The 13,310-nt window shown below is 35.5% G+C and overlaps 1 protein-coding gene across 3 annotated transcripts in view; it reads right to left on the bottom strand.

The window, feature by feature from the left end:
- The window catches only part of CCDC73 (coiled-coil domain containing 73), a 156,012-nt gene that overhangs the window by 113,153 nt on the left and 29,549 nt on the right, over positions 1–13,310 (bottom strand). For all 3 annotated transcript variants that reach the window (XM_087854731.1, XM_087854732.1, XM_045808554.2), the window contains exon 3: positions 1,811–1,963. In XM_087854731.1, coding sequence (XP_087710857.1) covers positions 1,811–1,963 — 153 coding nt within the window. The remainder of the gene's footprint in view (positions 1–1,810; positions 1,964–13,310) is intronic.

Genomic DNA, 13,310 nt, shown 5'->3' on the forward strand with positions numbered 1-13,310 from the left:
TAAAATTTCACAATAGGGATAAAGTATTACCATCATGGTAAATGCGAAAATCAATACATCTCTTTTTCCAATAAAAGGGAGGAATTTTCCCCTTCATAAGAGAAAAGTTCTTCTTTCAGCGAAGAATATTATTAAAAGTAGCATATACCTCTGCACTGAGTTATTAAAAACACAGTTCCTGTTGCTATCCTGAAACTTTCAAAAGATTTTTAAAGGAAGCTTATTTTTTAAGTTGGGAATATAAACAGACCAAATATAATGCTTGAAACACAGTAAAACAGAATATGAAGTTCTAAATAATTACCTAAAGTTGCTTTAACTTAGAAAAAATACCATTTAAAGCTATTCTTACAAAAATCATTTTTTACTGTTTACCCAACATATCTTTTTTTAGCAGGATTTCTCTTTATTAAATAGGCCTTAATTATACAGATAATAAGTCCCTTTATATAGGATGAACATTGTGGTAATTAAATTTTCTTATTATGATAACAAGTTTCAATATTTTTAAATCCTGGAACAAGAATCCCATAATAAAAATAAATCCTGGAACAAGAATCCCATAATAAAAATGTTGTTTCAGATCTTTTTTCTCATAGCTCATTTTCAGGAAATCACCAAATTCTATTGATTCTCCTCCGTGTCTCTTCTCCTTTTCTTTTTTTTTTTTTTAAGATTTCTTTTTAAGATTTTATTCACACAAGCAGGCAGAGCAGCAGACAGAGGAAGAGGGAGAAGCAGACTCCCTGCTGAGCAGAGAGCCTAACAGGGGCTTGATCCCCAGGACTCTGGAATCATGACCTGAGCCAAAGGCTGGCGCTTAACCAACTGAGCCACCCAGGCACCCTCTTTCCTGTCTCTTCTGTTCTATTTTCACAGTTATATATAAATCCTAATGACCCCATCCCTAGTTCATAATTACAGTAGTTTTAGAATCTATTTTCTTCTTTCCATAATCGTACCAACTCCTATCTGTCTTATACAAAAACTGACAAGAAAAGCTTCAAATTTAGACCCATAGAGTCTCAGAAATGAAAGGCTTTTAGGGGTTTTGAACGATACAGATCTGCTGAAACCAAACAACTTTTATAATTTTATATAGGGGCACCTGGGTGGCTCAGTTGGTTAAGCGGCTGCCTTCAGTTTAGGTCATAATCCCAGGTCCTGGGATCAACTCCCGCACGGGGCTCCTTCCTCAGCGAGGAGTCTGCTTCTCTCTCTGTCCCTCCCCCCTACTCATGCTCCCTTCCTCCCTCCCAAATAAATTAAAAATCTTTCTTAAAAATCTTTTAAAAAACTAATTTTATGTAGATATTTCCTTTCTAAATAAATACCTCAAGAGTTATCACTTTAAAAAATAAGGACATTTTATTCTTTGAATCAGAATACTTACTACATACATTTACTTTGTCACTTAAAAATGTATTGCCCTGTTTCATTACTTAATCATTCATAGGCACTTATCTCATAGCCTTTAACAAAAATGTAATCTCCTGAAGAGCAGCTCTTTTTTATCAGCCAGCGTCTAACCATGTGCTACCTACGCTCTCCAAGGTACTCGGTAAATACTAGCTGACTTATTAAGTATTTAACAATCTGAATCCATTTTACTTTTTGCTTATAAAGTCTTCTTTTTCCTTCTGTGATATCAACTGTATCTGCCTTTTTCTCTTTTACTTCATTATCTGGACTGTATTTCTTCTTTCAAAATAAGAAGTTATTTTGTTAGGCCTTTTTTTTCCCCCTTAAACCAAATGGCTGGACAAAATCAAGTTCCTTGATTAAAAAAACATTTTAAAAATGAGCTTACCCTTCTCATACGTAACTCTTCTAACGCTTCCAGTAAACTTGTTTTGAAATGTAACAGCTGAATAGAAAACATTGTCTCCGAAGAACTTTGAAGAGCAAAGGTAGAGGATGACGAATCAGTCTTAAAATCATTCTCCAAATTAACATGTATTTCCTGTAATATAAAAAGGTTTTAACTGAAGTTTTTAAAGTACAAGTGCAGGTACCATAAAAATGTAACAACGTGTATCCTATAATCCTCTAGGTTTAACACTGAATAACAGTTTTGTCATCACTCCTATTCTGATCATGATACACAAAACACTGAGCAATGATGATCCATCCACAGTTTCTCTGTGGCTCAGACTTTCTGTTATTTTAGTATCTGCAGGGACTAAATTTTTGGCATGCCCCCAAGCCCCATGTCCTAAAAGCTAGATTCCTAAAGTTGCAGGCAAGGCTTGACCCTTCAGTAATTGCTTCGTACCAAGGTTGCCAGACACAATGCTTCCTAACTTTGCCTTGATATACAGCATTCTGTAAGGATGGTATGAATACTAATAGTAATGCAATCTTTAAAACCTACAAAGTAGAAAGAGAAAGAATGGAGTAGCTGCCTTTTATTAAAAACCAAGGCACTTATATATCTTTCTCAACCCAGCTAGTGTATGAATCAGGCTGCAAGAAACTTCTCTTTTCAACTTCTCATAATAATAATCAATCCATAGATAGTTGGAAAGAAATGTACAGGGAGTCCTATACACCATTCACTCAGCCTCTTCCAGTGTTAATATCTTGCAGAATAATAGTACAATATAAAAACTGTATATCTGACATTGGTACAATCCACAGAATTTACAATAATTCTACCAGTTATACATTCACTCATTGTGTGTGCGTGTGTGTATGATTCTTTGCAAGTTTATTATATCTATAGCTTCATGTAACTATCACTGCAATCAAAATACAGAATTGTACCATCAACCATGGTTCCCTCATGCAGCTTCTTTGTTTCCATACCCACAGCTACACTAATCTGTTCTCTAGTTCTATAATTGTTATTTCAACAGTGTTATATAAATGGAATCATACGTCATGTAACATATTAACTGAATTTTTTCAGGAGGGCCGGGCTGGCTCAGTCGGTAGGACATGTGACTCTTGATCTAGGGTTGTGAGTTTAAGCCCCACGTTGGGTATAGAGATCACTTAATTAATTAATCTCCCCTAATAAAAAAAAGATTGGATTTTTTTTTCACTCATAATAATCACCTTGAAGTTCATCTAAGCTCTTGTACCAACAGTTCATTCCTTTCTATTCCTGAGTCATAGTCCATGGTATGGACATACTATGGCTTGTTTACCATGCACTCACTCACTGAAGGATATCTGAGTTGTTTTCAGTTTTGGCTTTTATGAATAAAGCTGCCATGAATGAACATTCATATACAAGTTTCTACATGAAGTAAGTTTTCATTTCTTAGAGATAAATGTCTAAGAGTACAACTGCTGGGCTGAATGAACAGAGTCCACTTTTGGTTGTGAAGGAAACTGCCAAACTATTTTCCAAAATGGTAGTACCATTTTCCATTCTCACTGGCAATGTATGAGTGATCCAGCTCCTCCAAATCCCCACCAGCATTTGAGGTTATCAATATTTTTTTCTAGTCATTCTGATAGGTATTATTTTAGTAAGCATTACCCAGAAAAACAGAGCCAATAGGATGTATACATACAGAGAGAGATAAATTTACTTTAAGGAATTGGCTCATGTGTTGGGGAGTCTGGCAAACCTGAAATGTTCAGGGCAGGCCAGCAGGTTGAACACTCAGTGAAGAGTTGATACCGCAACTTGACCAAAGGCAGTTCAGAAGCAGAATTCCTTCTTCTTTGAGGAACTTGAGTCTCTTCCTCTTAAGGCCTTCAACTGTTTGGATGAGGACCACCCACGTAATGGAGGGTAATCTGCTTCACTCAAAGTCTACTGATTTAAATGTTACTGTCATCTAGAAATTACCTTCACAGCAGTATCTAGACAGGTGTTTGGCCAAATACATTTGGTCAATATATTTTTTTTGTATTTTTTAAAATGATTTACCCTTCATAACCTAGCCAACTTGACCCATAAAATTAACCATCACAGATGTGTATGCAAGAAACTTTCTAAAAGGGAAACTTCCACTCCTAAAAATGATGGGCTATGTTACCTGGATGAACCCTCCAACTAAAAACAACTAATAATTCTGAATAAAATATTTTTAAACTTTCTTAAAAGTATCAAAGACCTAGCAAGATAATAAAAAAAAATCATGAAACCAAATTCTAAATTCCAAAAAGACCATGAGCCAAGAAATAAACTAAACACAAAAAGCCAATTTTACCCTGTGGGCATTTGCCAAATTGAATACAATTAAATAACAGCATCGATGATCTCCGGTTTGAGAGATAGGGAATACAAACCTAGGGCCTGCCAGAATAGGAAGTCCAATAAGAGACCTATTAAATTAAGTAGAATTTAGAAGAGTTAAACTTAGGAAAGACTGAAGCAAAAATAACCCACCTTCTATATAATAATTGCCTAAGTGCCAAGAAAATGAAACATAAAGAAGAAAGGGAGCAGGAGACAAGGAGGAAGAAAATAAAAAATGTCACATCCCAGAAAGTTGTAAACAACTTAATTTCAGATGAGTTTGTTAACAAAGATTGTTTCATAGGATGGTGAAAGAAACTTCAACTTATGAAAAGGATTTCAATGTTTCTAGACTGGCAGTGCCCATAAGAATCTGACAGAACCAAATAAAAATTCTTTCCAGAGAAACGTAACTGTATTGTAGGTACTCAAGAAATCTTCACAAATTATTTTTCAAGGACAATGAGTAAAACATAAAGATAATCAGGCATGGAATACAACAATGCATTATGAGAACAAGCAGGAAAAAAAAAGATAATGGAAACAAACACACAACTACAGATTTTGCCATTATCACAAAAAAAATTGAACAACTATGCTTACTATGTTTAAAGAAATAAAGTCAAGTTTGAACTATCTGCAAAGAAGATTTTTAAAAGATCCCAGTATAATTTCTAGATATGAAAAGTATATAACCAACTGAGAACAATATGTTTGGCAAAGACTAGACATAGCTAAAGAGAGATTTCGTGTACTAGAAAACAGATTAGGTATAAAATCAAGGATGCAGCAAGGAAATATAAAAATGGACAGTACAGCAGAAATGTTAAGAAAGATGGAATATAAAGTGAGAGGCTATACCAGTTCCAGAAAGAAGGATGAAATAAAGAGACATAAACTATATTCTGAAGAAATAACAGCTGAGAATTTTTCAGAACTGAAGAAAACACCAAGATTCAGATCAAGAAGTCCAGTGAATCCAAAAATACTGCATTTAATTCTGACTGAAAATCAAGAAACATGTGGGTTGCATTGAGAAACTGAAGAGAAAGGAGTCAATTTTTTGTTTTAATTTCATGTTGAATTAATTGTACTTAGTTCATGGCTTACAAACATCTTTGGTCCATGCAGTCTCCATCCTTTAATATTATTTTATGCTTTTTAGTACTTGTTTTCTAGTTCCATCCCCAATCTTTACAGACCACCCCTAATACTTTTGATATACCTTCCTGAATCTATGGTTATCCTTTTAACATACATAGTGTTATGTGTGTATATATTTAATTCACATAAATTCTATTATGCTGTATAGAAAAAAAAGAACTGCAGGGGTGCTTGGGTGTTTCAGTTGGTTAAATGTCCGACTCTTGGTTTCAGCTCAGTCATGATCTCAGGGTTGAGAGATCAAGGCCCACCTCGGGCTCTGCACTCAGTGGGGAGTCTGCTTGAGTTTCCCTCTCCCTCTGCCCCTTTCCCATGTGTGCACGTGCTCTCTCTCGTTCGCTCTTTCCTTCTAAAATAAATAAAATAAAACAAAATAAAATAAAAATAATTGAAGTGAATCCAAAATGGATTTTAAAAATCTTTATCTACAGATATCACAGTAAAAAATATGAAAAAAATCTTAAAAGAATACAACTAAATCTCAAAGGACTTAAAGCATATGAAATTACCAAAACAAAGAATCAAAGAAAATATGGGAATGAAAAATTACAGGCCAATATAGCTCATGAAAGTAGATCTTAATTCTAAACAAAATAATAGCATACTGAAACTGGCAATAGATAAAAATAATATATCATAACCAACTTGGGTTTATCACAGAAATCTAAGGTTTAACGTTAAAAAATAAATTACTGTAATTGTCTACATTAAGATGGTAAAAGAAAAACAATCACATGATCATAAAGAAAAAAGCATCAGAAAATACACAACTCATGATTTTTAAAAAATTCTCAGGGGTGCCTGGGTGGCTCAGTCAGTTAAGCATCCGACTCTCAATTCTGGCTCAGGTCATGATCTCAGGGTCATCAGACTGAGCCATTTGTTGGGCTCTGAGATGACCGTGGAGCCTAAGTAAGATTTTCTCTCCCCGTCCCTCTACCCCTCCCCTCTTGTGCTCTCTCTCTCTCTAAAACGAAAACCAAAAAACTCTTAGAAAACAATAAGCAAAAGAGAACTTCCTTAATTTGATCAGCAGAATCTATAAAAATGTTTCAGCTACATCATACTTAACAGTGAAATGTTGAAAGCATTCACCCTTAGATCGGAATAAGGCAATTATCACTACATTTTATTAAAGGTAACACAATACGAAAGAGAAATTAAAAGTATATAGACCAAAAAGCAAGAAATAAAACTGGTTCACTAACGAAATAGAGAAAACAGAATGTCTTTTGAAAACTACACATTAAGTATTAAAATTAATAAGAGGATTTAACAAGCTAGAAGGAAGCAGAAACAATATACAATAACCCAACTGTATTCCTATACATTAAGAAAAAAGCTTGGAAATAAAACTTAAAATAACATTTGCAACACAATCAAATAAATAAAATACCTCACAATAAATCTAATAAAACAAATGCAAGATCCCTTAGGTAGAAAAATATAAAACTTGATTAAATAATACCTAAATAAATGAAGATATATGACATTCATAGACTGGAAGCCTTGACATTGAAAAGAAGTCAATTATCCCCAATTGAAAAATTCAATTCAGTGCAATCTCAGCCAGAATCCCAACTTGCAAAACTTAATAAGATAATTTTAAAATTAGTATGGAAATGAAAATGAAAATGACCAAGAATAGTCAAGATACTCTTAAAAAACGAACAAAATGTGAAGACTTGTTCCATCAATTATGATGACCTATTGTAACACTACAGCAATTAAGACAGTGTGATAATAATGCCGGGGAAGACAAACAGACCTATGAAATGAAACTGGGAACCTAGACCCCCAGATATGTGCGTGTGTGTGTGTGTGTGTGTGTGTGTATCATATCAGAAAGGGAAGGACTATTTGTTTTTAGTAAATAGTTCTGGGATGACTGTATCTATTTTAGAAAAAAATTAAATTTAACCCTTATTTCATATCATATACAAAGATAATCAAATTTTAAAGGCAAAAGTACATAGGCATACCTCATTTTACTGCACTTGGCAGATACTGTGTTTTTCACAAATCAAAGGTTTGTGGCAACCCTGCATTAAGCAAGTCTATCGGTACCATTTTTCCAACAGCATTTATTCACTTTGTATCTCTGAGTCACACTGTGGTGATTCTCACAATATTTCAAACTTTCTCATTATTCTTATATTTGTTATGGTGATCTGTGATCACTGATTATAACTCACTGAAAGCTTAGATGATGGTTAGAATTTTTAGCAATAAAGTATTTTAAATTAAGATATGTACATTTTTTTTAGATATAATGATATTGCACACTTAATAGACTACAGTATAGTGTAAATGTTACTTTTACATGCACTGGAAAACCAAAAAATTCATTCAACTTGCTTTATTGCAATGTTCACTTTATCATGGTGGTCTGGAACTAGACCCACAGTATCTCCTAGGTATGCCCGCGATGCTGTTGGAAGGTAATACAGAATATATTAGTCACTTTTGGATTAGGAAAGGATATTTTAAACAAAACATAAAAAGCACTGGTAATGAAGCAAAAGACCAATAACATTCATTATTAAAATTATGAACTTCTGTTCATCAAAGAATGTCATAAAGAGAATAAAAAGATTAATCACAAAGCAAGAAAAGATACTTTCAACACATATAACCAAAGAAGGAGTAATATCACAGAATATATTTTAAATAAAAAGAAAATGACACGGGGCACCTGGGTGGCTCAGTCGTTAAGCGTCTGCCTTCGGCTCAGGGCATGATCCCAGAGTCCTGGGATTGAGCCCAGCATTGGACTCCCTGCTCTGCTGGGAGCCTGCTTCTTCCTCTCCCACTCCCCCTGCCTGTGTTCCCTCTCTCCCTGGCTATCTCTCTCTCTCTGTCAGATAAATAAAATCTTAAAAAATAAAAATAAAAAATAAAGAAAAATCAAGCAGGTCTGAAAAGACCTTACAACATTAAAAAAAAAAAATGACAGATAAACCAATAGAAAAGTGTGCAAGATATTTAAACAGACACTTAATAAAAGAGGATCTCCAAATAGCCAATACACACAGGAAAAGATGCTCAGTCTCATTAGTAATCAGGAATATGAAAATTAAAACCCCCAAGATTTCACAACATACTCCCCAGATTGGCAAAAATTTTAAAGTTTGACAATATCAAATATCACTGAAAAAATGAAGCAATGGGAACTCCCAGTCACTGTCAGTGTGTAAACTGGCAAAACCACTTTGGAAAACAGTTTGGTAGTACAAGGCTGAAGATATAAATCCTTTATCAGTATAAAAAGCCCCTCAAAACATAATAGCTAAGGGGCACCTGGGTGGCTGAGTCAGTTAAGCATCTGCCTTCAGCTCAGGTCATGATCCCAGGTCCTCGGATAGAGTCCCATATGGTACTCCCTGCTCAGTGGGGAATCTGCTTCTCCCTCCACCCCTCCCCCCTGCTCATGATCGCTCTCTCCCTCTCATTCTCTCTCTCTCAAATAAATCTTTAAAAAAAACATAATAGCTAAAAATGACAATTAAAAAATAAAACAAATACCTCAACATAACAAAAGCCACATATGAAAAGCCCATAGCTAACATCACGCTGAAGGGTGAAAAATTAAAAGCATTTCTTCTAAGATGAGGAACAAGACAAGGTTGCCCACTCTCACCTTTTATTCAACAGAGTAACAGAAATACTAGAAGTCCTAACTAGAGCAATTAGGCAAGAAAAAAGGAGTAAAAGGCATCCAGATAGGAAAAGAAGAGGTAAAACTATCACTATTTGCAGATGACATTTATACAGAAAACCCTAAAGGCACCACCAAAAAATTATTAGAATAAATTAATTCAGTTAATCTTCAGGATACAATATCAATATACAAAACCTGTTGCATTTCTATATACTAATAACCAACTATTAGAAAGAGAAATTAGAAAGCTATCTCATTTACATTTCATCAAAAAAGAATAAAGTACTTAGGAATAAATTCAATCAAGGAGGTGAAAGACCTATACACTGAAACTATAAGACATTGATTAAAGAAATTGAAGATGACAAAAATAAATGTAAAAATATTCCATGTCCATGGATTGGAAGAATTTTATTAAAATGTCTATACTACCCAACAATCTACAGATTTAATGCAATCCTTATCAAAATTTCAATAACATTTTTCACTGAAATAGAACAAACATCCTAAAATTTGTATGGAATCACAAAAGAGCCCAAGTAGCCAAAGACCTCCTGAGAAAGAAAAACAAAGCTAGAGGTATCATACTACCTGATTTCAAACTATTTTACAAAGCTATAATAATCAAAACAGTATGAATATGAAAGATATAAGAGGAGAGATGAACTAAAGAAAAGAAAATTAAAGAAAATTTGTTCAGGTTCATTAAGTCAAATCTGTGGAGAATATGAAGAGTCCAAATGTTCTGGGTTGGAAAATAAAGCAAATTCACATTTCTAGTATATCTCTAATCAACAAAAATTCTCACACTAAGAAAAAGCTCAAAATAAATATCAAACCAAGGGCATGGATGTAAAGACCATTTAATGCCTCAGAAAAATACAAGGCAATCTTACTATATAAGAATCTCAAGAGAATTATCTCACAGCAGCTTGATATGTCCCAGGTAGAGACAGGTCAGGATTGAAAAGAATTATGGATGTGGCTTTGGAGAAAAAAATTCAAAGGAAATCCAGAAAATTTTGTGGTGTTTTTTTTTATTGAAGTATAGTTGACACATGCTGTTATATTCATTTCAAGTATACAACATAGTGATTCAACAGTGCTATATGTTATGCTATGCTCACCGCAAGTATAGCTACCATCTGTCATCATATAATGCTATTATAACACCACTGACTCTGTTCCCTATACTGTACCTTTCATCCCCGTGACATTCATTCCATTATTAGAAGCCTGTACTTCCCACTCCCCTTTACTCATTTTGCCCATTCCCCCTACGTTCCTCCCCTCTGGCAATCATCAGTTTGTTCTCTGTATTATGTCTGTTTCTGCTTGTTTGTTCATTTTCATTTGTTCTAACAGGTACTGGTAGAAGCACTGCTAGCTTAAACTAAACGGACTGAGACAATTCAAAATGAAGAGGCTTCTGGGCCACCAAAGTTCTACTGGTAGAAAACAAGACTGAAACAACTACTCAGTGACAGAGATGATTTCTTATGGAAAATGAAACCCTTTCAAAGAGCTGAGCCAAGAATCCAGAGGTAGAGCCAAAAAGAAAAAAATTGACTAGAAGGAACACCCTAGGGGAACAGAATGGAGAGTGTAAAGAACACTTCTACTGTCTTCCTTTACACTACACACAATACTTCACTTCTGATACTTCTGATCACCGAATAAATGGGGGGTAAATCCATCCCAGACATTTCTGTGACACCACCATGGCACTCCACAGCTTGGTGAATTACAATTCAACTCAATTCTGACCCTACCTACCTAAAAATATCATCAGATTGGATCCCAGAGGTTGGGGGTTCAGTCCTACAAGACTTGCCCCCTCACCACCTCAAATGACAACTGCATATCCAGGTGGCCACCTCTACTTCTGACCAACTGGCTACAAATTAGAGGTTTCCATGACCCCCTCCCTCCTCAGGTTCAATTACCTTGCTAAAGCAGCTCATAAAACTCAGAAAAACAGTTTACTTACTAGATTACCAGTTTATTACAAAAAATATTAAAAATTACAAATAAAGAGCCAGATGAAGAGATATATAGGGAAAAACCTAGAAGGGTTCTAAGCACAAAAGCTTCTGTTCTTATATAGTCTGGAGTACACTACCCTCTTGGCTCAGAGATGCATTCTCTTAGTGGGGGGCTACAGAGGGAGAGAGAGAATCTTAAGCAGGCTCCATGCCCAGCCTGGAGCCCAACACAGGGCTCAATCTCACAACCTTGAGATCAGAACCTGAGCCAAATCAACAGTGAGACGCCTAACCAACTGAGGCACCCAGGCACCCAGAGGTGCATTCTTGCTCACCAACTCAGAAGTTCTGCAAACCCCTGCTGTTCAGGGATTTTTATGGAGATTTCATTACTTAGACATACTGATTACATCATTGGCCATTAGTGACCAAGTTAATCTCTAGTCCCTCTCCCCTCCTGGACTAGGATGGTGGGAGAGGGAACCTGAAAGTTCCAACCTTCTCATCACATGGTTGGTTCCCCTGGCAAGCAGGCCCCATCCTTAGGAGCTTTCCAAAAGTCACTTCATTAACATAAACTCAGATGTGGGTGAAAGGGCTTGTTATGAATAACGACATTTCTTTCACCTGTATCTCTACAGCTATTTTCAAGAACAGAAAACAAAAAACCAAATACTAACAAAAGATGTTCCCACTGTTCTTACTGCTTAGAAAATTGGAGTTCTGTGTTAGGAGTTCTGTGACAGAAATAAGATGAAGACCAAATTTCATCAATACATTCTTATTATAAACCACAATATCACAAAAACCTAATCAGGGAACATTCCATGCCCATGATAACATGTGCCAACCTGCATTTCAGAATTGCTACGTACTAATGACTACCAAATGTTTTTTCTCCTCTTTTTAAATGAAAGTGTCTATTGTGGTTACCTGTCCCTGTCTCATCAGTGTATATTGGATTGGGAGGCAGATGATTTTTTTACTTGGCAGATCCCTAGATCAAGAGAAGCGATATCTGAGAAGCTACAGCCCAGGAGACTCAACCACATTTATACCTGGTAAAGATCAAGTGATTCTGGATATTGAGTCTGATACTGTTCTGGAGTGAGATTCTGGAGGTCTTGGGAGGGGATGGGTATATTTTGCTTATGTGAAAAATATAAAACAGGTAAATTCTGTTAAATTGCTTAATGGCCTCAAATTTTTCCCATCATGCCTATTAAATGTGATAATGGTCATTTTTCCCTTCTAAAGGCGGAATCTATTTCCCCTTTAGGGATTGCCTTAGGATTCCTTTTGACCAATAGGCCTTGAAGTCTTTGCTCTCTTAGAATGCTGCTCTGAACCTCCCTTGCCTTGCCTTATCATACCATGAAGAAGCACAAAACTACATGGAGAGGGAGAGGCCCAGCCCTCCACCAATCGACAAGCTGAATGCAGCTGTAAGCCTAGGCAAGACCAGAAGAAAAAAAAACAACACCCATCATACCTACAAAATTATGAGAAATAATCAATCGTTGTTTTAAGCCATTAAGTTTGCTATGCAGCCATATATTCAAAATTTCTTGTTTTAACATTTTAATTCTGCATTGTCTCTTTCCGCAAGTTCTTTTTTTCTATTTGGTTTTCATCTCTTTCATGTTGTTCTCAAATGTCTGCTGATCCTTTGCTATCTGTTCATATCTAAAAGTAATGCAAATTGCTGGAGCACCTGGTAGCTCAGTCAGTTAAGCTGAATGAATTATACATTTTGAATGAATGAACTGTATGGCATGTGAATAACATCTTCATAAAGCTGTTACTTTTCAAAATGGAGTAATATGCTAGAAAGCTGAATGGAAGCTCTGGGGGAGGGCTTACTAATAGCCTTCACTACCGTGTGATCATATGGCAAGACAATCTTTTCATTAGGGGACTGCCTCCCCAACATCAATATGTAGACATCTTTTCTCTTGGGCCTTTCATTTTTTCCAAAGAAAAACTCTCCATTCTCCTGTCTTGGAGTGCAAAAGAATAAGATAGAGGATTTTATCTGGCACATCCATTCCGGTAGAAGTATGACAGAAGGTAACTTAAAGAGATACATGTTACTATATATACAGCATTTTAACACTATGACAGATGGAAGGTAAGGATCCCACAGTTCAGTGGGTAGATTTTTACTCAATATTTATTTGCAAGCCCATGACTCATCCCTGTCCATTATGCCTAGTATAGTCCTGATTGGAATTGCAATGGTTCGATGTTTTTCAGAAATTTTTAAATTTCCCATCCTCTCTGGGAAAGGAGACCTGGGGAG

This window comes from Ursus americanus, chromosome 24 (assembly GCF_024610735.1).
Source record: "Ursus americanus isolate L20-20 chromosome 24, mUrsAme1.1.p, whole genome shotgun sequence".
Taxonomy (NCBI): Eukaryota; Metazoa; Chordata; class Mammalia; order Carnivora; family Ursidae; genus Ursus; species Ursus americanus.